Source organism: Coregonus clupeaformis, chromosome 39, assembly GCF_020615455.1.
Source record: "Coregonus clupeaformis isolate EN_2021a chromosome 39, ASM2061545v1, whole genome shotgun sequence".
In the NCBI taxonomy this organism is placed as follows: domain Eukaryota; kingdom Metazoa; phylum Chordata; class Actinopteri; order Salmoniformes; family Salmonidae; genus Coregonus; species Coregonus clupeaformis.
The window spans coordinates 14885750-14912948 of NC_059230.1; the positions used below are offsets into that span (position 1 = coordinate 14885750).

The 27199-nt window shown below is 42.1% G+C and overlaps 1 protein-coding gene across 4 annotated transcripts in view; it reads right to left on the reverse strand.

Annotated features, from left to right (window-relative positions):
- LOC121554377 (Kv channel-interacting protein 4) overlaps nt 1–27199 on the reverse strand; it is a 285233-nt gene that overhangs the window by 7769 nt on the left and 250265 nt on the right. For all 4 annotated transcript variants that reach the window (XM_045211960.1, XM_041867934.2, XM_045211961.1 and 1 more), the window contains exon 2: nt 19584–19708. In XM_045211960.1, coding sequence (XP_045067895.1) covers nt 19584–19708 — 125 coding nt within the window. The remainder of the gene's footprint in view (nt 1–19583; nt 19709–27199) is intronic.

The window sequence follows — 27199 nt, forward strand, 5'->3', positions numbered from 1 at the left end:
TGGATAGATCACGGCTAGGTCTACATTTGTAATCTGTAATGGTCTGTAGCCCCTGCTACATGCATCGGAGCCGGTGTAATAGGATTTCACCTTGTTCCTATGTTGTCCTTTTGCCTGTTTGATGGCTCTGTGGAAGTCGTAGCGGGACTTATTGTACTCAGTCGTGTCCTCAGCCGAAGCCTCTAGGTTGGCTGCGAAAGCCCTGTGCGCGGTAACTCTGTTCTTTAGCTTAGCGCATACCTCTGTGTTAATACAGGGCTTTTGGTTGCGGAGGCAGCGAACCTTCACTGTGGGGACAATGTCGGCGATGCATTTCCTGATGAAGCCAGAGACGGAGGTGGTTAGCTAATCGATGCTATCCGCAGAGTTCAGAAACATATTCCAGTCAGCGCTAGCAAAGCAGTCCTGCAACACACCCTCCGATTCAGAGGACCATTTCTGTACAGAGTGAGTTGCGGGTACTTCCTGGAAACAGGAGTATAGAGACATGATCTGATTTGCCCAAGGGAGGGCCTTGTATGCTTGCTTGTGGGTTGAGTAACAGTGGTCTAGGACTTTATTGCCCCTAGTGGCGAAAGAGACATTACATAAAAATTTTAGTCATTTAGCAGATGCTCTTATCCAGAGCGACTTACAGTTAGTGAGTGCATACATTATTTTTTTTATTTTTCATACTGGCCACCCGTGGGAATTGAACCCACAACCCTGGCGTTGCAAACGCCATGCTCTACCAACTGAGCTACAGACATGTTGATAAAAGTTGGGCCTCACGTGTCTTAGTGATGCAGAAATAAAATCACGGCAACAAGAGAAGTACCCATAGCAAAGTGTTGTTAGGGCATAACTTCTGCATTGAGATGTGTGAGCCTTGTTTTCAATATCAGCTTGTTGCCAGCCAGCATTCACACAGGCCAGATATTGACGTTTGGGAGTGCATTTTTACTACTGGGGAAAATCTCTCAACCGAAAGGTATGAGGGAATTGTCTCCCCACATTTTCAAAACAAGAATCGACCCTTAGCCAAGGCAACATGGGGTTGAACGAATTCATATTAGATTACATATCAAGGGAAGGTAAATGATTATTTAAAAAACTAACATTGGGGTGATATTTTCTTTTAGCACAATGAATGCCTTTGGGAAGTGGATATATTATCCACATCTAAGGGAATCATCTATACTGAACAAAAATATAAACGCAACATGTAAAGTGTTGGTCCCATGTTTCATGAGCTGAAATAAAAGATCCCAGAAATGTTCCATACGCACAAAGCTCATTTCTCTTACATTTTGTGCACAAATTTGTATACATCCCTGTTAGTAAGCATTTCTTCTTTGCCAAGATAATCCATCCACCTGACAGGTGTGGCATATCAAGAAGATGCTTAAACAGCATGATCATTACACAGGTGCACCTTGTGTTGGGGATAATGAAAGTCCACTCTAGAATGTGCAGTTTTGTCACACAACACAATGCCACAGATGTCAAGTTTTGAGGGAGCGTGCAATTGGCATGCTGACTGCAGGAATGTCCACCAGAGCTGTTACAAGAGAATTGAATGTTAATTTCTCTACCATAAGCCGCCTCCAATGTTGTTTTAGAGAATTTAGCAGAAAGTCCAACCGACCTCACAACCGCAAACCATGTGTAACCACGCCAGCCAGGACTTCCACATCCGGCTTCTTCACCTGCGGGATCATCTGAGACCAGCCACCCGGACAGCTAATGAAACTGAGGAGTATTTCTGTCTGTAACAAAGCCCTTTTGTGGATAAAAATTCATTCTGATTGGCTGGGCCTGGCTCCCCAGTGGGTGGGCCTATGCTCTCCCAGGCCCACCCATGGCTGTGCCCCTGCCCAGTCATGTGAAATCCATAGTTTAAGGCCTAATACATTTATTTAAATTGACTGATTCCTTTATATGTAACTTAGTAAAATCATTGAAATTGTTGCACGTTGTGTTTATATATTTATGTTCAGTATACTTGTAGTGTGGTTTTCTTGATTTACTGATCAAAGGACCTGGGATGCTGTTACTGTACCTTATTATAGAAAAAATATATAAAATAAAAAAACTAGAGGGCTAACAGGATTTATTTCCAAAACCTTCCCATGGAACTGTGAAGAGCTTCAACCAGATAACACTTAGCCAGTCAAAACAGTGAGATGGGTACAATTAAACCATAAAACAGTGGAATCATTAGGAAATGTGTTTCAGGCAAATACACTGGCATTCAGTGGGGAGCGGTTTTCACCTAATAGCACAGAACTACAGTATATCAGATGCATTAGGCTGGCCATTATCATCCTTGAGAGAGTGTGGAGAGAAGTGTGTACAGACCACAATCGCAAAAAGGAAATAGGGATATAAAAAGGGCTTTTAAAATGATGAAGTCCTTTTGAGAAGAAAATAGAGTTTCTGGGGCCTCTTATCAAATGTGCAGAGGGCGTCTTCTTCAAGTCCAGAGATATACATGCATCTGCCCTTGTCTGCGCAATGGAAATCTATACAATTATATTATCATAAAAGCCTCTGGAGCTATTGTCAAGGTCATCTAGCTTTTGTTTCTTACAAGCTAGAAGAACCAATGATCAATTTATGTTTAGACATCCACCAAGGACACCTTTTTAAAATGAGATCAATGCTTGACTTGAATAATTGTTACCTTTTGTTCTCGTCTGTAAACAATGAACAGCAGCATACAATTAAACGTTTATCTTGTCTCTGTACAACAAGACAGAACTAGAATATCCATCTTGCAGTGCATGCTTTTATTTACACATACAGTGGGGAGAACAAGTATTTGATACACTGCCGACTTTGCAGGTTTTCCTACTTACAAAGCATGTAGAGGTCTGTTATTTTTATCATAGGTACACTTCAACTGTGAGAGACGGAATCTAAAACAAAAATCCAGAAAATCACATTGTATGATTTTTAAGTAATTAATTTGCATTTTATTGCATGACATAAGTATTTCATCACCTACCAACCAGTAAGAATTCCGGCTCTCACAGACCTGTTAGTTTTTCTTTAAGAAGCCCTCCTGTTCTCCACTTACCTGTATTAACTGCACCTGTTTGAACTCGTTACCTGTATAAAAGACACCTGTCCACACACTCAATCAAACAGACTCCAACCTCTCCACAATGGCCAAGACCAGAGAGCTGTGTAAGGACATCAGGGATAAAATTGTAGACCTGCACAAGACTGGGATGGGCTACAGGACAATAGGCAAGCAGCTTGGTGAGAAGGCAACAACTGTTGGCGCAATTATTAGAAAATGGAAGAAGTTCAAGATGACGGTCAATCACTCTTGGTCTGGGGCTCCATGCAAGATCTCACCTCGTGGGGCATCAATGACCATGAGGAAGGTGAGGGATCAGCCCAGAACTACACGGCAGGACCTGGTCAATGACCTGAAGAGAGCTGGGACCACAGTCTCAAAGAAAACCATTAGTAACACACTACGCCGTCATGGATTAAAATCCTGCAGCACACGCAAGGTCCCCCTGCTCAAGCCAGCGCATGTCCAGGCCCGTCTGAAGTTTTCCAATGACCATCTGGATGATCCAGAGGAGGAATGGGAGAAGGAATTGGGTCTGATGAGACACAAATAGAGCTTTTTGGTCTAAACTCCACTCGCCGTGTTTGGAGGAAGAAGAAGGATAAGTACAACCCCAAGAACACCATCCCAACCGTGAAGCATGGAGTTGGAAACATCATTCTTTGGGGATTATTTTCTGCAAAGGGGACAGGACGACTGCACCGTATTGAGGGGAGGATGGATGGGGCCATGTATCGCGAGATCTTGGCCAACAACCTCCTTCCCTCAGTAAGAGCATTGAAGATGGGTCGTGGCTGGGTCTTCCAGCATGACAACGACCCGAAACACACAGCCAGGGCAACTAAGGAGTGGCTCCGTAAGAAGCATCTCAAGGTCCTGGAGTGGCCTAGCCAGTCTCCAGACCTGAACCCAATAGAAAATCTTTGGAGAGAGTTGAAAGTCCGTATTGCCCAGCGACAGCCCCGAAACCTGAAGGATATGGAGAAGGTCTGTATGGAGGAGTGGGCCAAAATCCCTGCTGCAGTGTGTGCAAACCTGGTCAAGACCTACAGGAAACGTATACATTTTACATTTACATTTACGTCATTTAGCAGACGCTCTTATCCAGAGTGACTTACAAATAGGTGCATTCACCTTATAGCCAGTGGGATAACCACTTTACAATGTGGGGTTTCAAATGTCTCCGGAAGGTGGTGAGTGACTCCGCTGTCCTGGCGTCGTGAGGGAGCTTGTTCCACCATTGGGGTGCCAGAGCAGCGAACAGTTTTGACTGGGCTGAGCGGGAACTATGCTTCCACAGAGGTAGGAGAGCCAGCGGGCCAGAGGTGGATGAACGCAATGCCCTCGTTTGGGTGTAGGGACTGATCAGATCCTGAAGGTACGGAGGTGCCGTTCCCCTCACAGCTCCGTAGGCAAGCACCATGGTCTTGTAGCAGATGCGAGCTTCAACTGGAAGCCAGTGGAGTGTGCGGAGGAGCGGGGTGACGTGAGAGAACTTGGGAAGGTTGAACACCAGACGGCTGCGGCATTCTGGATGAGTTGTAGGGGTTTAATGGCACAGGCAGGGAGCCCAGCCAACAGCGAGTTGCAGTAATCCAGACGGGAGATGACAAGTGCCTGGATTAGGACCTGTGCCGCTTCCTGTGTAAGGCAGGGTCGTACTCTCCGAATGTTGTAGAGCATGAACCTACAGTATGATCTCTGTAATTGCAAACAAAGGTTTCTGTACCAAATATTAAGTTCTGCGTTTCTGATGTATCAAATACTTATGTCATGCAATCAAATGCAAATTCATTACTTTAAAATCATACAATGTGATTTTCTGGATTTTTGTTTTAGATTCCGTCTCTCACAGTTGAAGTGTACCTACGATAAAAATTACAGACCTCTACATGCTTTGTAAGTAGGAAAACCTGCAAAATCGGCAGTGTATCAAATACTTGTTCTCCCCACTGTACATACACAATGTCATTCTGATATGGCCATCAGACTGTTAAACAGCCATCAATAGCACATTAGAGGCTGCTGCCTATAGACATAGACTAGAAATCACTGGCCACTTTAAGAAATTGAATATATAATATATATACTCATTGACAAAAAACCTTTATTTTTTGACAGAATGTTTAAAAAAGGTATAATCTTCGTAAAGGATATCATCGGTAGGACTGGTGGAGTTATGTCGCACATGCAGCTAACAAAAACATAGAAATGTTTGCTCTACCCAAAATTACAACCAAATAATTGCAGCCTTACCGCAAAAGTGGAAGAGGAAAGTGGAAGGGGGAGAAAGTAAGGAACTTGTCTGTCGGCCTTGCATTAAAGAACATAATTGGTTAAGGAAAACTGTGATAAATAAAAAAGTATATCAGTTTCACTTAAGGACCAAAGGATTGACAGCCGTCCCATATAGATTGCAAAATAGTTGGGAAGATATTTTTGACGTACCGATCCCATGGCATAGTGTTTATGAACTGACACGCAAAACGACACCGGATTCAAAAATTTTAATCTTTCTATTTAAATTATTATATAAAATTCTTGCTACCAATATAATGTTATTTATATGGGGGATACAATCTTCCCAGCTCTGCAGATTTTGCTGTGAAGAGACAGAATCATTAGATCACTTGTTTTGGTTCTGTCCATTTGTAGCTTGTTTTTGGACACAGGTCCAGGAATGGCTAAAGGATTGCAATATTTACCTGGAGCTAACCTTGCAGAAAGCATTACTGGGTGATCTGAAAAGTCATAGTCAATCGATCAATAATATAATAATACTTTTAGCAAAAATGTTTATTTTTAATTCACAATCTGTAGAAGCAATGAGAATAGAAAGGTTCAGAACTTTTGTAAAACATCACAATACGGTTGAAATATATATGGCAAATAGAAATCCTATATGGATGGTGTTAAGAGATAGATGGGAGGTATTGAATGGAGTTGAAGGATGGGACTAATAACAAATAACAAATAATAACAAGATAACTAATAATGTAAGCATACTGTGTCCATAATAAGTATATAGGTTGTATGTTGGGAGCTTTTGGGAAAGAGCACAGTTAGAAAGATATGGCATATAGAAGCAAACCGGATGGACATCATGAAAATGATCGGAGGTTGAGAGTAGAAGTAGTTCAGGAGCAAAAACAAATAAAATATAATTATTGTCAAATTGACTGTGTCCATAAGGTGTAGATAGTAAGTATAGGCTGGAAGTAGAGGCCTGGGCATTGTTGTTCACTAATTTACCCCAAGTAGGGAAAGGATGGCGGGGTTGAAAAGTAATAAAGGGGAGTATATATATATAAAAAAAAAAATAATGGAACACTAGCCACTTTAATAATGTTTACATATCTGCATTACTCATCTCATATGTATATACTGTATTCTATACTATTCTACTGCATCTTAGTCCATGCCGCTCTACCATCGCTTGTCCATATACAGTGGGGAAAAAAAGTATTTAGTCAGCCACCAATTGTGCAAGTTCTCCCACTTAAAAAGATGAGAGAGGCCTGTAATTTTCATCATAGGTACACGTCAACTATGACAGACAAATTGAGGAAAAAAATCCAGAAAATCACATTGTAGGATTTTTTATGAATTTATTTGCAAATGATGGTGGAAAATAAGTATTTGGTCACCTACAAACAAGCAAGATTTCGGGCTCTCACAGACCTGTAACTTCTTCTTTAAGAGGCTCCTCTGTCCTCCACTCATTACCTGTATTAATGGCACCTGTTTGAGACTTGTTATCAGTATAAAAGACACCTGTCCACAACATCAAACAGTCACACTCCAAACTCCACTATGGCCAAGACCAAAGAGCTGTCAAAGGACACCAGAAACAAAATTGTAGACCTGCACCAGGCTGGGAAGACTGAATCTGCAATAGGTAAGCAGCTCGGTTTGAAGAAATCAACTGTGGGAGCAATTATTAGGAAATGGAAGACATACAAGACCACTGATAATCTCCCTCGATCTGGGGCTCCACGCAAGTTCTCACCCCATGGGGTCAAAATGATCACAAGAACGGTGAGCAAAAATCCCAGAACCAACGGGGAACCTAGTGAATGACCTGCAGAGAGCTGGGACCAAAGTAACAAAGCCTACCATCAGTAACACACTACGCCGCCAGGGACTCAAATCCTGCAGTGCAGACGTGTCCCCCTGCTTAAGCCAGTACATGTCCAGGCCCGTCTGAAGTTTGCTAGAGTGCATTTGGATGATCCAGAAGAGGATTGGGAGAATGTCATATGGTCAGATGAAACCAAAATAGAACTTTTTGGTAAAAACTCAGCTTGTCGTGTTTGGAGGACAAAGAATGCTGAGTTGCACCATACCTACTGTGAAGCATGGGGGTGGAAGCATCATGCTTTGGGGCTGTTTTTCTGCAAAGGGACCAGGACGACTGATCCGTGTAAAGGAAAGAATGAATGGGGCCATGTATCGTGAGATTTTGAGTGAAAACCTCCTTCCATCAGCAAGGGCATTGAAGATGAAACGTGGCTGGGTCTTTCAGCATGACAATGTTCCCAAACACACCGCCCGGACAACGAAGGAGTGGCTTCGTAGAAGCATTTCAAGGTCCTGGAGTGGCCTAGCCAGTCTCCAGATCTCAACCCCATAGAAAATCTTTGGAGGGAGTTGAAAGTCCGTGTTGCCCAGGGACAGCCCCAAAACATCACTGCTCTAGAGGAGATCTGCATGGAGGAATGGGCCAAAATACCAGCAACAGTGTGTGAAAACCTTGTGAAGACTTACAGAAAACGTTTGACCTGTGTCATTGCCAACAAAGGGTATATAACAAAGTATTGAGAAACTTTTGTTATTGACCAAATACTTATTTTCCACCATAATTTGCAAATAAATTCATTAAAATCCTACTATGTGATTTTCTGGAATTTTATTTCTCATTTTGTCTGTCATAGTTGACGTGTACCTATGATGAAAATTACAGGCCTCTCTCTCTTTTTAAGTGGGAGAACTGCCAATTGGTGGCTGACTAAATACTTTTTTCCCCACTGTATGTATATATTCTTAATTCATTCCTTACTTAGATTTGTGTGTATTGGGTATATGTTGTGAAATTGTTGGATATTAATTGTTAGATATTACTGCACTGTCGGAGCTAGAAGCTCAATCATTTCGCTACACCCGCAATAACATCTGCTAAACACGTGTATGTGACCAATAGAATTGGATTTGATTTGATTTGAGCTTCTTCCAAAATCAATCATTCGCTTGGTAAAAGCACAGAATCCCCTCCTGGAACAAGAGCCTTGCAGGCTAATATTTGTTTTGTGCGTGCAACAAACTGTGTAGCGTTTTTGAGTTACTTGTATAGTTTAGGTCAGAAACTGTACCAATTGTTTGGAATGCGCTTGTTAGCATTAAGTTAGTGTTCTCTATGAGGATTCCTTAGTACTTGTTAGCATTCTGGTAAGTGATATTTTTTGGGCTTTGAATATTTTTAATTTTTAAATAAATACCTGCAGTCAACTTGTGCACAAGGTAATAGATAAAGCAGATCGCGTTCATCATTTCGCCCGTTAGATAACTTTTCATTATGAAGCTTACTGGTACTCGCCACCCCTCATTTCGCAAAACAGTGTTTTGAGCCAGTCACGTGTGTTTGTTTACAAAGAAGCACAACAAGCAAAATGGGAGCTTCGTAAGATGAGTCACTCCTGCAGAGCAATTTAAGTGAGGTGATCAAGTTACACTTGTATGAAATTCATTACCAATTATTAAGTTAACTATCTAAGATGTGCCAAATAAATTATCTCCAGCTGGGTTTTGCTAACTTGCTAATGTTAGCTAAGTTTGCAAGATCAAGCTTCTTAGTAACAGCAGCAGAGACAATCCTCTCCTGGATTAAGACAAATATTCTGCTTTAACAAAATGTCATGCTGTTTTAAAATGAAACACAATACCTTGCTCGTTAAACCTCTTAGAATTGATTTGTTTGGAAATCCACATAAAGTGTTGGTTGTAGTAGCTTTCCAAAGTGTTATCTTATGGTTATGAATACTGAGGTTGCACCGGTCATTGCTATGGTGGCCATGAGGTGCAATACCCCAAAACAATAAGAAGAAATTGGATAGAAACAAAATAACTTGACAAACTAAATGAACATGTCACAAACTGAATGAACTTGACGTGAACACAACTAAGTTGGCACAAACAAAATGTAAATTGGCCAAAACAGGTCACTTACAACATTTATAGAACTCACCCATGCATGCAAAACTGTATAAAATCCAAGGGAGACAGCGAAGGGTGGTAATTGTGTGGGCCACAGCTGCTGTTTGTGGGTGAGGGCCAACTACATAAACAAGGCTGGTAGGTGGCACCCTCAGACTTTTTAAAAGCAGGGCTGCCTCGACTCACAACACCAGCAGGCATTCGATCAGCTGTGTGGCAGATCTTTGATTATGGTTCCCATGTATTATGACACCCTTAATAGGCCATGGGATACTCAAAAAAAGGTGTGATAGATGAAAACAAACATGTTTCTATCAAATGCAAAACCAAACCTTCCAACACATTAAATTATTTTGTTACCACACACAGAGATGTACAAGAGAAAGAGCACTAGAGAGCTGAATCAACTTCAAACCTATTCCCTTTGTACCTAAACAAAAAGGTTTCTGCTGTACAGACAAAGTTCGACGTATACAATATTTATTTGGAGCCTTTGTTGTTCTGCTAATTAAAACAATGTTTTGGGTTCTGTTCCACCCCCCCCCCGTCTTGTTCACGCTGCATGAGGCCATTTCAAGTAATTACACTCAGAAGGGTTACAGTATGTTGAGACATTAAACCGCTTCGCTTAGTTCACCTCTATTGTCTGCTAGTCAAAATATGGTTGTGAGCCTTGCGGTGTCTTGCAGAGTGTAAATACAGTTTGTTCACACTATCCTCAAAACCCCAGGGACTGTTAGGAGATTACAGATGTCAACACTAATTGGACATAGTGACTAAATGTGAAGGAAATGAAGAATGGCTGGGTTCCAAACCAAAAAATGTCCTCCCTCTGCCCTTTATACAGTGCAGTAACTCGCACTAGCACATTTGAGGAGACCATATAGGTGAAAGCATATAGGCAATTCAATAACATTGCTTTAATGTATCCAGTCATTCCAACAAGGGCAGGGAGAATGTAGGAAGTTTTCAGTTTGCAATCAAGCCAATTGACCCAAACTTAAGTACCCGAACAATAACATATTTACTTCAGATATTTCATGGAGAACATACACTACCGTTCAAAAGGTTGGGGTCACTTAGAAATGTCCTTGTTTTCCATGAAAACATACATGAAATGAGTTTGAATAGGAAATATAGCAAAATGCATAGGAAATGTAGTCATTGACAAGGTTAGAAATAATTATTTTTAATAGAAATAATAATTGTGTCCTTCAAACTTTGCTTTCGTCAAAGAATCCTCCATTTGCAGCAATTACAGCCTTGCAGACCTTTGGCATTCTAGTTGTCAATTTGTTGAGGTAATCTGAAGAGATGTCACCCCATGCTTCCTGAAGCACCTCCCACAAGTTGGATTGGCTTGATGGGCACTTCTCACGTACCATACGGTCAAGCTGCTCCCACAACAGCTCATTAGGGTTGAGATCCGGTGACTGTGCTGGCCACTCCATTATAGACAGAATACCAGCTGACTGCTTCTTCTGTAGGAGGAAATTGGCTCCAATCAAGCGCCGTCCACAGGGTATGGCATGGCGTTGCAAAATGGAGTGATAGCCTTCCTTCTTCAAGATCCCTTTTACCCTGTACAAATCTCCCACTTTACCACCACCAAAGCACCCCCAGACCATCACATTGCCTCCACCATGCTTGACAGATGGCATCAAGCACTCCTCCAGCATCTTTTCATTTGGTCTGCGTCTCACAAATGTTCTTCGTTGTGATCCGAACACCTCAAACTTCGATTCGTCTGTCCATAACACTTTTTTTCCAATCTTCCTCTGTCCAGTGTCTTTGTTCTTTTGCCCATCTTTTATTTTATTGGCCAGTCTGAGTTGGCTTTTTCTTTGCAACTCTGCCTAGAAGGTCAGCATCCCGGAGTCGCCTCTTCACTGTTGACGTTGAGACTGGTGTTTTGCGGGTACTATTTAATGAAGCTGCCAGTTGAGGACCTGTGAGGCGTCTATTTCTCAAACTAGACACTGTAATGTATTTGTCCTCTTGCTCAGTTGTGCACCGGGGCCTCCCACTCCTCTTTCTATTCTGGTTAGAGCCAGTTTGCGCTGTTCTGTGAAGGGAGTAGTACACAGCTTTGTACGAGATCTTCAGTTTCTTGGCAATTTCTCGCATGGATTAGCCTTCATTTCTCAGAACAAGAATAGACTGACGAGTTTCAGAAGAAAGTTATTTGTTTCTGGACATTTTGAGCCTGTAATCGAACCCACAAATGCTGATGCTCCAGATACTCAACTAGTCTCAAGAAAGCCAGTTTTATTGCTTCTTTAATCAGCACAACAGTTTTCAGCTGTGTTAACATAATTGCAAAAGGGTTTTCTAATGATCAATTAGCCTTTTAAAATGATAAACCTGGATTAGCAAACACAACGTGCCATTGGAACACAGGACTGATGGTTGCTGATAATGGGCCTCTGTACGCCTATGTAGATATTCCATAAAAAATCTGCTCTTTCCAGCTACAATAGCCATTCACAACATTAACAATGTCTACACTGTATTTCTGATCAATTTGATGATATTTTAATTGTCAAAAAAATTGTTTTTCTTTCAAAAACAAGGACATTTCTAAGTGACCCCAAACTTTTGAACGGTAGTGTACATCTAAAATTGTTAAGAGATACATTTAGAGGAGAGGGTTTGGTTAAGGGCAGCGAAGACAGGTCACGTGGGCAAGCCTGCTGAAAGACAGCTAAAATGTTTCCTATCGATTCCATCAAAAAGCTAGGCTCAAGAACCTGCAAAAAACAGTCAACTTCACTTTAGGCTCTTCTTCCATCTTTAAGTTTGATCTCAAATCTATAAAGAGAAGCGTTTTGCCACGGACGAGGACATTACCTCGTGCACTTCCCTATTACATTTCAGGAGGTGAGGTCTAGTTCATCTCTCTCCTGGGGACATCTCATGGGGACGCTTTTATTTCAGACTGATGATTCTCAGAGGTGCGCTACACTGTGTCCCTTGCTGCTTGTTCTTTGTTATTTAATAAACCCATTTTAATATCCTGCGAGGAGTAGATTAGGTCAAGAAGTCCCTCGCTTTAACTGGAAAGCAGGCGAGGAAACAACATTTGCACTAAGTCTGTCACAGGTTTTTATTTTGGCTGTTTTGTGACCTGATTCGGTTAAAAGTGAAGTGTAAGGGAGCTGTGAAGGGTGTTGTGGGGTTAACCTCTGACCTCTCTGGATTGTCTTACTTTTGATAGAGAGTACTAGGTAAACATCGATTATACTGTCTATGTAAGCTTGATCTATTCCTGGCTTTGAAAGTACGGTGGTGGGAATTCTAGGTCACATTTTGCATATTTTACAAATGCATAATCATGGATATTACAGTAATTCTAATGTACCTCAGATATTTGGTAATTTGGAAATGCCATTCAATTAAAGTGCAATTTCAATGAGGGTTTCGGGTATTGCATAGTCATGATACTGTGGACACAGCACAGTGATTACAACCATATTTCTATCAAATGCAAAACCAAACCTTCCCACACATTATATCATTTTGTTACTCCACACTTTGAGAGATGTACAACAGAGAGAGTACTAGAGAGCTGAATCAACTTCAAACCTATTCCCTTCATACCTAAACAAATCAAGGTGTCTGCTGTACGGACACAAAGTTCGACAATATTTATTTGAAGCCTTTGTTGTTCCGCAAAGCTCCTGCTAATTAAAACGTTTGTGTTCTTGTCAACCCCACCCCCCACCACTTCTTGTTCACGCTGCATGAGGCAATAGAGTAATTACACTCAGAATGGTTACAGTACATTGAGATATTAAATCGCTTCCCTTATTTCACCTCTATTGTCTGCTAGTCAAAATACTGTATGGTTGTGAGTCTTGCAGAGTGGAAATGCAGTCTGTTCACGCTATCCTTGAAACCCCATGGACTGTTGGGAGATTACAGATGTCAACACTAATAGTACATAGCGACTAAATGTGAAAGTAATGAAGAATGGCTGGGTTCCAAACCAAAAAACGTCCTACCTCTAATTTATACAGTGCAAATATGCACAGTTCCCCATTATTTTGGCTACCACGGCTAGAAGAGATCTCACTGACCTTGAAAGAAGGGTCTCCAAGGAGCACAGGGGGTTTAAAGAGTGCATGTGTGTCTCAGTCACCAGATCTCAACCCAATTGAACACCAACTAAATATCAACACACACCTGGCCCTAGTAGGGAGAATCTGGAGCATGACATTTCTTGTGGAAGAATGGTGTCGCATCTAGAGTGCCAAGGCGCATTGAAACTGTTCTGGCGGGTCATGGTGACCCAACGCCCTATTAAGACACTTTATTTTGGTGTTTTCTTTATTTTGGCAGTTACCTGTACATAGTCAGCAGCATTCCCAGTCACAGTTTGAATGGGTCCGAGGTCACTCAATGTATCTGTATTAATTTGATAAGCTTGTGAAATGAACTCATCCATGAGAACAAAATCATAACTGTAATTTGTGGAATGCAATAACCAGCCGCACGTGAAATTCCTTCCAATGACTCATCCCGGCAAGGTTGGGAAGAAAACGTATGGGGAAAATAAGGTTATTGACAGAGGTTTGAACAGTGGCATCTCCACTGATGGAATTGAAAGTGTCACAATCTGAGATGGCAATCTTGTGCCCCATGCCGAAGCCCTGGCTCTGAATTCCTGAGCAGCGCCGAAGAGTTGGTCAGACGTGAGGACATCTAGGTTGCAATTACCAGGAGACGATATTGTACCACCCGTGGACGCTCACCCAGGAGCCATTTGATTCGCACCCAATTCTGAGACGTCAAAGACACAGAGCCAAAATACTCGTAATGGAGACTGTGCCAGACTACATTTGTCTGGCTAGTTTTAAATGTTGCCTTTATTCTGCCTTTGTCACTGGGATATAGTGTGAACCATTGATCAGGTATTTGATTAGCCCACAGGCCAGCTGATGGCGATATTGAGTCGTTTCATCTTAACGTCCAAAGGGAATATATGCAGCTGGCTAAACATTCCCAGAGGACCTATTCGTACATAAAACATTATCCATTCAGACTGCAAAGCCGTCTATTTCCTCCTTAACTTGATTTAATGCAGTTAAGAAGTTAAAGAGTTATAGCCTTGTCAATGGACAGAAGAAAATAAACGGCTGTGAGTTTTCCAAGTGTGACATTGTCCTTATTGGAAAGGTACCCAACTACAGTAACTGCCCGACATTAGAGGAGTGATGGGTCTAGCTTCTGCAGAGAGAGGCCACTATCATTGAACAATCTTCCCAGCTCTGCAGACTTTGCTGCTAAGAGACAGGATCATTAGATCATTTGTTTTGGTACTGTCCATTTGTAGCTTGTTTTTGGACACAGGTCCAGGAATGGCTAAAGGATTGCAATATTTATCTGGAGCTAACCCTGCAGATAGCATTACTGGGTGATCTGAAAAGTCAGTCAAATCGATCAATAATATAATAATACTTTTAGCAAAAATGTTTATTTTCAATTTACAATCTGTAGAAACAATGAGAATAGAAAGGTTCAGAACTTTTGTAAAACATCACAGTACAGCTGAAAAATATATGGCAAATAGAAATCCAATATGGATGGTGTTAAGAGATAGATGGGTGGTGTTGAATGGAGCTGAAGGATGGGACTATGTGTGTATGTACAGTGGGGAGAACAAGTATTTGATACACTGCCGATTTTGCAGGTTTTCCTACTTACAAAGCATGTAGAGGTCTGTAATTTTTATCATAGGTACACTTCAACTGTGAGAGACGGAATCTAGAACAAAAATCCCGAAAATCACATTGTATGATTTTTAAGTAATTAATTTGCATTTGATTGCATGACATAAGTATTTGATACATCAGAAAAGCAGAACTTAATATTTGGTACAGAAACCTTTGTTTGCAATTACAGAGATCATACGTTTCCTGTAGGTCTTGACCAGGTTTGCGCACACTGCAGCAGGGATTTTGGCCCACTCCTCCATACAGACCTTCTCCAGATCCTTCAGGTTTCGGGGCTGTTGCTGGGCAATACGGACTTTCAGCTCCCTCCAAATATTTTCTATTGGGTTCAGGTCTGGAGACTGGCTAGGCCACTCCAGGACCTTGAGATGCTTCTTACAGAGCCACTCCTTAGTGTGTTTTGGGTCGTTGTCATGCTGGAAGATCCAGCCACGACCCATCTTCAATGCTCTTACTGAGGGAAGGAGGTTGTTGGCCAAGATCTCGCGATACATGGCCCCATCCATCATCCCCTCAATACGGTGCAGTCGTCCTGTCCCCTTTGCAGAAAAGCATCCCCAAAGAATGATGTTTCCACCTCCATGCTTCACGGTTGGGATGGTGTTCTTGGGGTTGTACTCATCCTTCTTTTTCCTCCAAACACGGCGAGTGGAGTTTAGACCAAAAAGCTCTATTTTTGTCTCATCAGACCACATGACCTTCTCCCATTCCTCCTCTGGATCATCCAGATGGTCATTGGCAAACTTCAGACGGGCCTGGACATGCGCTGGCTTGAGCAGGGGGACCTTGCGTGTGCTGCAGGATTTTAATCCATGACGGCGTAGTGTGATACTAATGGTTTTCTTTGAGACTGTGGTCCCAGCTCTCTTCAGGTCATTGACCAGGTCCTGCCGTGTAGTTCTGGGCTGATCCCTCACCTTCCTCATGGTCATTGATGCCCCACGAGGTGAGATCTTGCATGGAGCCCCAGACCGAGGGTGATTGACCGTCATCTTGAACTTCTTCCATTTTCTAATAATTGCGCCAACAGTTGTTGCCTTCTCACCAAGCTGCTTGCCTATTGTCCTGTAGCCCATCCCAGCCTTGTGCATGTCTACAATTTTATTCCTGATGTCCTTACACAGCTCTCTGGTCTTGGCCATTGTGGAGAGGTTGGAGTCTGTTTGATTGAGTGTGTGGACAGGTGTCTTTTATACAGGTAACGAGTTCAAACAGGTGCAGTTAATACAGGTAATGAGTGGAGAACAGGAGGGCTTCTTAAAGAAAAACTAACAGGTCTGTGAGAGCCGGAATTCTTACTGGTTGGTATATGATCAAATACTTATGTCATGCAATAAAATGTAAATTAATTACTTAAAAATCATACTACGTGATTTTCTGGATTTCTGTTTTAGATTCCGTCTCTCACAGTTGAAGTGTACCTATGATAAAAATTACAGACCTCTACATGCTTTGTAAGTTTGAAAACCTGCAAAATCGGCAGTGTATCAAATACTTGTTCTCCCCACTGTATATGTATGTGTGTATATATATGTATGTATGTATGTATGTATGTATGTATGTATGTATGTATATATATATATATATATATATATATATATATATATATATATATATATATATATATATTTGGAGGGAAAAAAACATATGGGGGATTGGAAGTGATGCAGACAATTACATTGATGGAAGTTACAATCTATCTGCAATATTAAAGCTGATCTACCCCCTAAAAAATAATAAAAAAAGAAAAAAGAAAAAAAAGAAACATGCAAGACCAAATGCCACCTTAAAGGTAGACTCAGCGAAATGACGTTGACATGAGCAGCACCGCAGATATTGAAATGAGCGAGATGCAAGACTTCACTCTCACACAGTCACACACAGTATCTGCACATGTGCATGGGTTCCCTTCACGCTGTTACAGAGTGATAGTCACGGCACCAAAACAGCAGAGAAGTGTGAGCCTCGCACTTCAACAGCCTTAGTTGTTGCAGAAATTGACGCACTTTGCCATTTATTTTCTGCATCTACGACATATCGCTGAGCCTACCTTTAAAACCCTGGTCTTGGTTAAAGAGGAGAGAAAACAAAAAGCTCTAGAGGTAGGGAAGCGGAAGGGGTGTAAAAAATATTTTGATGGGAGATCCCATTGGGGCAAGGAGTCAGGGAGACTACAGGGTGCCAATTAACAGCTGCCTCACTCATTAGACCACTTATCAACCCCTATTCCCAGTCTCCTGTGGTGAAGGGCTAATGGGTAGAGTTCACCTCCGTGCCTTCCAGGGTCTCGGGTTAGGGGCCATGGGGGCCAGGGCCACTCGGGATGCAGGTATCATAGGCCGTTGGCTCCCCCTTCTACCCTTCTTCCATTTGTCACCATCCAATTTGGGTCAAATTCATTCTGGGTCATCTCATTACGGTTCACAACAGAAGTGAAGATTTCGATTGTATACGTACCTCCCTAAGGATCTTTGTATGACCCGATTGTACATTAGAATATATTCCATTCTAGCTTATGACTAAGTATGACCTAATTGTTCCTTGAGTACTCTAGAATATTCTCGAGTGAGAAATCTTCCAACTGTGATTACACTTGTGCCATTTGACAGAAGGTCACACTTCTACACGCAGGTGATAAAACAATTATATTTGGCCATTAAACCTATTGAATACTTTCAATGCCCCCTACAATTCCTTAGGCAGAGTTGAAATGCCATGAACCCAAGGTCAGGGGACAATTGAAAAGAAGTTTCCCCCTGCACCAACAAGAGCTCAATAAAGCAGTCGGAATGAAGTTCAATAGATCAGGTTTTCTTTTGAAAGTAAAAACAAGTGTAGCAAGTAGACTAAACATCAACACATCTGGCCATAGTAGAAAAAAAAAGAAAGCTGTCTAAGAATGGAGACACGAATTTGACTGGATGTAGAGTACCAGTCAAAAGTTTGGACACACCTACTCATTCAAGGGTTTTTCTTTATTTTTACTTTTTTTTTTACATTGTAGAATAATAGTGAAGACATCAAAACTATGAAATAACACATATGGAATCATGTAACCAAAAAAGTGTTAAACAAATCAAAATGTATTTGAGATTCTTCAAATAGCCACCCTTTGCCTTGATGACAGCTTTGCACACTCTTGGCATTCTCTCAACCAGCTTCATGAGGTAGTCACCTGGAATGCATCTCAATTAACAGGTGTGCCTTCTTAAAAGTTAATTTGTGGAATTTCTTCCCTTCTTAATGCGTTTGAGCCAATCAGTTGTGTTGTGACAAGGTAGGTGGGGGTATACCGAAGATAGCCCTATTTGGTAAAAGACCAAGTCCATATTATGGCAAGAACAGCTCAAATAAGCAAAGAGAAACGACAGTCCATCATTACTTGAAGGTCAGTCAATGCGGAACATTTCAAGAGCTTTGAAAGTTTCTTCAAGTGCAGTCACAAAAACCATCAAGTGCTATGATGAAACTGGCTCTCATGAGGCCCGCCACAGGAATGGAAGACCCAGAGTTACCTCTGCTGCAGAGGATAAGTTCATTAGAGTTACCAGCCTCACAAATTCACCCCAAATAAATGCTTCACAGAGTTCAAGTAACAGACACATCTCAACATCAACTGTTCAGAGGGGACTGTGTGAATCAGGCCTTCATGGTCGAATTGCTGCAAAGAAACCACTACTAAAGGACACCAATAAGAATTAGAGACCTGATTGGGCCAAGAAACACGAGCAATGGACATTAGACATGTGGAAATGTGTCCTTTGGGCTGGAGTCCAAATTGGAGATTTTTGGTTCCAACCACTGTGTCTTTGTGAGACGCGGTGTGTGAGAATGGATGATCTCTGCATGTGTATTTCCCACCGTAAAGCATGGAGGTGGTGGTGTTATGGTATGGGGGTGCTTTTCTGGTGACACTGTCTGTGATTTATTTAGAATTCAAGGCACACTTAACCAGCATGGCTGCCACATCATTCTACAGTGATATGCCATCCCATCTGGTTTGGGCTTAGTGGGACTATCATTTGTTTTTCAACAGGACAATGACCCAACACACCTCCAGGCGATGTGAAGGAGAGTGAGTGCTGCATCAGATGACCTGGCCTCCACAATCCCCCGACCTCAACCCAATTGAGATGGTTTGGGATGAGTCGGACCACAGAGTGTAGGAAAAGCAGCCAACAAGTGCTCAGCATATGCGGAAACTCCTTCAAGACTGTTGGAAAAGCATTCCAGGTGAAGCTGGTTGAGAGAATGCCAAGAGTGTGCAAAGCTGTCATCAAGGCAAAGTGTGGCTATTTGAAGAATCTCAAATATAAAATATATTTTGTTTTGTTTAACACTTTTTTGTTTACTACATGATTCCATATGTGTTATTTCATAGTTTTGATGTCTTCCCTATTATTCTACAATGTAAAAAAATGTAAAAATTAAGAAAAACCCTTGAATGAGTAGGTGTGTCCAAACTTTTGACTGGCAGTGTATATTTGGAGGAGGACCTTAGCGGAGAGACAAAAAAGACAGTGCATGTTCTCTCAATGGCTTTGGATGCGTGGTGAAACTGGGCCACTTACGTTCTTGAAGCCTCGGTAGAGGATCTGCAGCTCCTTGCGGTTAAAGCGGGTCAGGGCCTCCAGTTGCTCCAGGCCCTCGGGGCGATGGCGGACGGCCGACAGCTCCAACTCATCCTCCACGCTGTCTGGAGAGGAGGAAGGAGGAGTCAGACTCATTCAGAAGCTTAACACAATTGGCTGCATTTCACCCATAAAAGAAAAGAGTGTCCTGTCCTATTTCAGTCAGTTGTGCAGAGCCACAGGGCGTTCTGGAGCCCACAAAGACCTCACAGCACTGACTCGTCATCTAAGAACAGAGATTAGCAGTGTGTAATTTACACTAGCCACGTTAAACAAAGGATTTATAAGAAACAATAGTGCTCTACCATACACTAGTTTGTATTATAGCAGCAAGGTTAATTGAGTCAATGATATGAATGTCAAACACTTCTTCTAAACATGCTAATTCTGGATCCTTAAGTAAGCACTGCAGCTATTGTGAAACCAGTTACTTCACAGGCTATTGTTATATAATACTGGGGATAGCATACCATTACCATAGCATAGCAGCTTAAATACAGGGTCTATAAAATGACTGCTCAGAATCAACTCTCCACCATAGTGAGCCAAAGGAGTCTATAGCCACTTCGAAATGTTTGATTGTTATAGGAGGAGGGAATAAGGATACACTAGCCCAGAGGGCTGAGATGAATAAGTATTGGAACCAGCTCACCTGTCGCTGTTATCTAATGTGATAAAAATGATCACCCATGTTGCTAATGTAATCCCATTGAAATGCCATTCACGCATACCCCACTGTAATGTCTTAAAGGCCTACAGCCAGGTGAATCTCAGACACACAGTATCAGTCTCAGGAGGGGTAGAATATAGGCTAGTAGCGTACAGTCATTGTCAGTTTAGCCATACCCACTTGATGATCCCTACAATTTGATGTTATTTGACATTAGGCTTAAGGGTAAACTTCTAGCACACTTCCAAAGCCAACCAATCATGGAAGATCTTTTCACATCCTCACCTGGTCCCTTCATTACAAAATGTTACATGACAAAACTGAGCAAAACCCCCAAACGTTTGGCGGTGTCCTGATCTCTCCTCATGAAATATCACAGCAGAGGTAATTAGCGTTATCTAGACCCAGGAACAACGGCCCTCTGGCAGGGAGCCTCCTCGAGATAAGGGCCGCTGAACTCGGAGAGGCGCTTTAATGGGTCTGTAATGATGGCAGCCGCCGTCTCGGGTCTGTCAACGCCAGCGGTTGTCCTCAGAGCCGAGCACTTGAATATTCTCTCTTGCACACACTCACCTGAGGTATGCCAGCGTCTCGCCACCCCTCATTAGCCCTGAGAGGAGTCTTGTGGACGGTGGCCAAAATGCCACATCTCTTCTCAGTATTGGATTAACCTGCTGAAGAGCTGGTGTGTGTGTGTGTGTCTACAAGCATCAATAGGATAGGGAAGACACTTTCATAGCTCATATGCTGCCAATTTCAGAGTTTCCCTTTGATGCTGATGAAAACCTTATGCTCCGACTCCAAAAGACTACAATATCTTGTGATCTGGTTTATTATGCTAATGACAAAGTGCTCGTCGTCCTCAGATTGCTATAATCAAATCCTGCCATCACTCACACTGTCAAGTCAATTAATCACACACAAAGGCCATGGTGAGTCTGTCCAGTCCACTGCGCATGTTGGCACCACACAGTGAGGTAAGAAACTGCGTGAGGGGTGATTCTTCAACAGAGCTATGGAGTCTGCCTCTACAGTGGGCTTGTTGGATGATGAATGGGACACACACAGGCACACACAGACAGTGACAACCCAGATTAATGATTCACCCATTTCTACTGACTCAGTTATGATATAGTCATAGGGTTTCAATAAATGTTTGTGTTATTTAATAGACAAAGGACAATTAACAGGTGGGTTGTATCAGACTTCAAACTTTGTTTAACACCTTGGCTTCAGTGTCTAACCAAGTTCATTGACATCTTCCATATTGGCATTTGCATGTCTTTTCCCATGCACCGTTTTTCTCATGACATTAAGGAGCTCACTCTATGAAGTTTGAAATTGATTTGAAAAGGGAGGGATTAGACTTTGGTATTAGGTCCCACATTCTTTGTAGAATCTGAAGTAAGGATTAGGCCTCTAAAAATGTTTCCTTGGCGGCATCTCTGGCCAGTGGCCAGCCACATAAGATGAGGACACCAGAGAACAGACTGGAGAAGCAGTGACTGCTGGCCTGATGTTCCTTTCAAAAACCTCACTGACTGTATGGTCCTCTGTAGCTCAATTGGTAGAGCATGGCGCTTGTAACGCCAGGGTAGTGGGTTCGATCCCCGGGACCACCCATACGTAAAAAATGTATGCACACATGACTAAGTCGCTTTGGATAAAAGCGTCTGCTAAATGGCATATTATTATATTATTACTGTACTACAGTACCACAGAATAAAGGGTGGGAGGTAGGATAACAGTTAGGGGGAAAGAGAGGTAAAGGGGGGAAAGAAAGAAAATGAGTGAGAGAAAAATGTTATGAGAGAGAGAAAGACACTTGCTTTGGCTACTGGCAGACGACTTTTTGGCGGCAGAGCACGGTAAGAGCTTCATTAGCCGAGCTTTGACGCCGCGCCTGTGGCCGTTCTGAGAGTAGACGTAACCTAGGAGATACAGCATAGTGAGTGTCACGGTTACCATCACAACCGACGGCTGCTGTGCATGCTGGGAGACTGAAAGGGAATGGGGATTGCAAGCAGTGGAGATGAGTTACTGTCACAAACGGTTCTCAAGACAACAACACTGGACAGGAGTGCATTTACGTGCCCTGTGTAAACATTCAGAGTCAGCACATATATTCCTCAAAGTGAAATTAAGCATCTCAAATCTGGGCCCAAATTATCAAAGTGCATGCATCTCATGTCAATGTATTTGTGTGCAGATGCAGCCTATAAGACCTTGTCTAAGCAGCTTGGGTTCACGATAATTCAGTGAAGTATTTAAAAATTACTTTCGATTTGCCTTTCGAATGTAAAATACTAATTTGCAATGCAGTAACTTTGTTATTACTACACTAGTACATCGAAGAATCTATTCACTTCACTATGGCACTATTGTATATCCTCACTGTAAATCACCTCCAGAGTTATGTTTTATGTTTACTGTATTTAGATTGTATAATCTGTGTATTGACTTGTCTGTATTCTGTTTGTACATTGTCAATTGCTGGCAGCAGCGCCTGCAACGCCTGCTCCATGGAAACCAGTCAGTATGTTACATGACTTATTAATATACTGTAGTATTGTGGCACTAAGTCATCACTGTAAGCAGGGCTTTTAATACAATCTGGAGCACATGACCTCAGGTTGGACTTCAATCATCATCTCTAAACTTATTACACACACTGTCAAGCGTATCGCTTCACAAACGCCCAGGGGTCCATGTTGTACCTGCCACTGTGAGCTATATTATACATGACTGCCGAATGGATAATGTTCCACGTAACCCACTTTCGCAACAGCAGCGTGTGTCAACACAATTTCTACCACCTCAAGGGGATGCAAATGCTAAATCTTTATGATCGCTATAGCGTGTAATAAAAAAAAACTCTACAAACATTATCTACGTAGTGTTCTAATGGTGCCCTGCACTCAACATGAAAGTCTTTAAATAACACGTTTAAGAGTCCTCTCTTACAAGCGCTAAAGTTGTTTCTACCCTCTTGCCAGAGTCAGTGCTGAAAAATAGTCCAAGGCTTTAAGGCGAGCGTGGGCATGAGACAAGCTCTCAAATGATGTCGTTTGTCACTCACTTCCAACACTTGTAAATCCAAGACAGCTTTGATGTCAGGTATAAAGAATAACAGCGGTGATAGACTGTGTTGCGTGTTTGTGAGGAGTCAGACACACTGACAGCCTGTAGATGGGAAATCTAGAGTGGCGAAAGAGGCTTCACTTTACTTGGGACTTGTTCAGTGTGAGGCTACATTTAACAGGTTGTAGATAGAAATATACTACGCAGAGTATGTGTGATGGAAGTCAAAATGATAACACACAGTGTATAGTTAGATTCTAGAATATACAGTGAATTCGGAAAGTATTCAGACCCCTTCCCTTTTTCCACAAAAGGAATAGAAATCTCAATCTACACACAATACACCGTTATGACAAAGCAAAAAACTTTTTTTTGTTTTTTTTTAGCAAATGTATTAAAAATAAAAAACACGAATACCTTATTTACATAAGTATTCAGACCACTTGCTATGAGACTCGAAATTGAGCTAAGGTGCATCCTGTTTCCATTGATCATCCTTGAGATGTTTCTACAACTTGATTGGAGTCCACCTGTGGTAAATTGAATTGATTGCACATGATTTGGAAAGGCACACACCTGTCTTTATAAGGTCCCACAGTTGATATCAGAGCAAAAACCAAGCCATGAGGTCAAAGGCATTGTTCGTAGAGCCCCGAGACAGGATTGTGTCGAGGCAGAGATCTGAGGAAGGGTACCAAAAAATGGCTGCAGCATTGAAGGTCCCCAAGAACACAGTGGCCTCCACCATTCTTAAATGGAAGAAGTTTCAAACCACCAATACTCTTCCTGGAGCTGGCCGCCTGGCCAAACTGAGCAATCGGGGGAGAAGGGCCTTGGTCAGGGAGGTGACTAAGGACCCGATGGTCACTCTGACAGAGCTCCAGAGTTCCTCTGTGGAGACGGGAGAACCTTCCAGAAGGACAACCAACTCAGCAGCACTCCACCAATCAGGCCTTTATGGTAGAGCGGCAAGGTGGAATCCACTCCTCAGTAAAAGGCACACGACAGACCTCTTGGAGAACTCTCAGACCATGAGAAACAAGATTCTCTGCTCTGATGAAACCAAGATTGAACTATTTGGCCTGAATGCCAAGCTTCACGTCTGGAGGAAACCTGGCACCATCCCTACGGTGAAGCATGGTGGTGGCAGCATCATGCTGTGGGGATGTTTTTCCGCGGCAGGGACTGGGAGACTAGTCAGGATCGAGGGAAAGATGAACGGCGCAAAGTACAGAGAGATCCTTGAAGAAAACCTGCTCGAAAGCGGTCAGGACCTCGCAGGAGTGGCTTTGGGACAAGTCTCTGAATGTCCTTGAGTGGCCCAGCCAGAGCACAATCTTGAACCCGATCAAACTCTCGATCTCTGGAGAGACCTGAAAATAGCTGTGCAGCGACGTGCCCCATCCATCCAACCTGACAGAGCTTGAGAGGATCTGCATAGAAGAATGGGAGAAACTCCCCAAATACAGGTGTGCCAAGCTTATAGCATCATACCCAAGAAGACTCGAGGCTGTAATCGCTGCCAAAGGTGCTTTACAAAGTACTGAGTAAAGGGTCTGAATACTTATGTAAATGTTATCCGTTTTTTATTTTGAATACGTTTGCAAAAATTTCTAAAAACCTGTTTTTGCTTTGTCATTATAGCGTATTGTGTGTAGATTGATGAGGGGAAAAAACAATTTGATCCATTTTAGAGTAAGGCTGTAACGTAACAAAATGTGGAAAAAGTCAAGGGGTCTGAATACTTTCCGAATGCACTGTATATATTGAAGCTGATTAATGACAATCTACTTCGTTCTTCGAGACAATATCCATCCAGGCCAATAACCTGTGTGAGCTATGTCGCAGACAATCTCGCAGACACAATCTCCTCCTCCTCTAGCATGACAATCTTATTGACCATATGGTCAGATGTCTTGCTGTTGTCAGCCATTCCTGTTACCACACTGACACACACCCTGTTGCTGAGTGGCAAGGAGAAGTCTGTGCGTCCTCGCAAAAGACAAAGCAAGGGTAAGGGGGTGCATTGCTACTAGCGTTAGCGCAATGACATGCTAGCTGTTCTCATAGACTTCCAGTCATTGAGCCAACGACTATCCATTTAAAAGTGCGTCTCGGCAGAAATATATATATACTGTATATACAAAGTTACATCATCTTTTTTGCAGCGGTGGCAACAAACAAAGCAGTGGGCCACCGCTGCTAAATGAATATAGGGGAAACACTGAGTAGCTCCACTAGGAGCTAAAGGGAATAAGTCAAGTAAGTATTGTGACTACTGTAGCCAGTATTGACGATATTCAAAGATAATGTTTGTCTGAAGTGAATGCCCAAATTATACGAATATATAATTGCATGTTTTGTTATTTTCTAGAGCTGTGCAGTAAGGGACTAAGTGCCTGGCTTGAGAAATGGCAGACAACAGTGGAATTAACGTAGGGCCTGAGTGACGCGGCCCTTAATCAAGGAGGAAAAGAGCATGCAGCCAGTGTGTCTGGATGAATAAATGCCCTTTGTTCCTTTATTGACTAAATGGATGTGATATGTAATATGTAGGGGTCAGCTTTGACTATGAGTTGGCAGGCGTCACAGTGACTGCTTCCTTACCACTGCTCTAGTGAATTGTCGTGCCAAGTTTGTAGTGTGACATACAGTATTAATGATAAGCAAAGGTCGAGTGTTGTTGTCCTAACCAAGACATTGTTGTAATATGGACAAACTGATTTGAAATCACAACGCAGCATAAAATCACAACATGCACACTGCTGTCATTTCATACTTTTGCCTTCTGTGAAAAAGGAAACAACCCTGGCACAGTTAGTTACCGAATAGATTGACACAGTGTCACAGGAATGGTAGGTTGTTAAGTGCAATGCTCATCAAAATGTTGGCGCATTTTACTTTTTGATTCAGTCTCTCGTCAATAAAGTGGTTGCCTTAAATAGTTTGCCCTAGAGGCAAAACGAGGAATGAATTCTGATCTCGTCAAGGGTTATAGGAAGGGCAATAAATGCCCCAGTAAAACAATTACCAGGGGATGCTTTTACTTTTGCGGCCTGGCAAACACACAAAGTATACAGTTATGCTCAACAACAAAAAAGGATGCCAGAATAGCGCTATTCCCTACAGACTGACTTCGGACACATCAAATCAAATCCCAACTGCTCAATTTCATAAAAGTATGACATTCACAAGAGTAATTTTTCCTACAGTAGAGCTAATGGTTACGATTACACTCACTGCAATCAATATGATATATGGCCTGAAAAACATGGTTTAAGTATTTGATAGATTAATAGTATGTATACACTCAATTGCCTTTGTTTCAGAAGACAAATAGTTAGACATAGTTGAATGCTTATAATCAATTCATAGTTAAACAGCATTTTTCTGCTGAAACAAACAATTTGATGATTTCTGCTGCTGTGCTTGTGTAGGTTATAAGGTGAAGGGTAGGGGTGGGTTACCCTAGTTCTGAGGGGCCACATGGGCTGACGTTATTCAGTACACATACAATCCATTATTTTGCTGACCGAAAGGTCCCTCACATACAGTAGCTTATCTTATAAAGTATCAGCAGTTTATTTTTGCAGTTAATTTCTTACATTTAAACAGACCATGTATTTTCCTTCAGATGACTTACAAGCTGAGATGCAGTATACCAAAGGCATGACAGTCCAGATCAGGGAACCATGATGAACCTTTCCACGATGAAGAGTATTCTGGGTGAATGTCCTATTATCAGAACAGACAATGTATCATGAAGAGGAAACATAATTCCCTTACAGCTTTTCAATCTTAACAT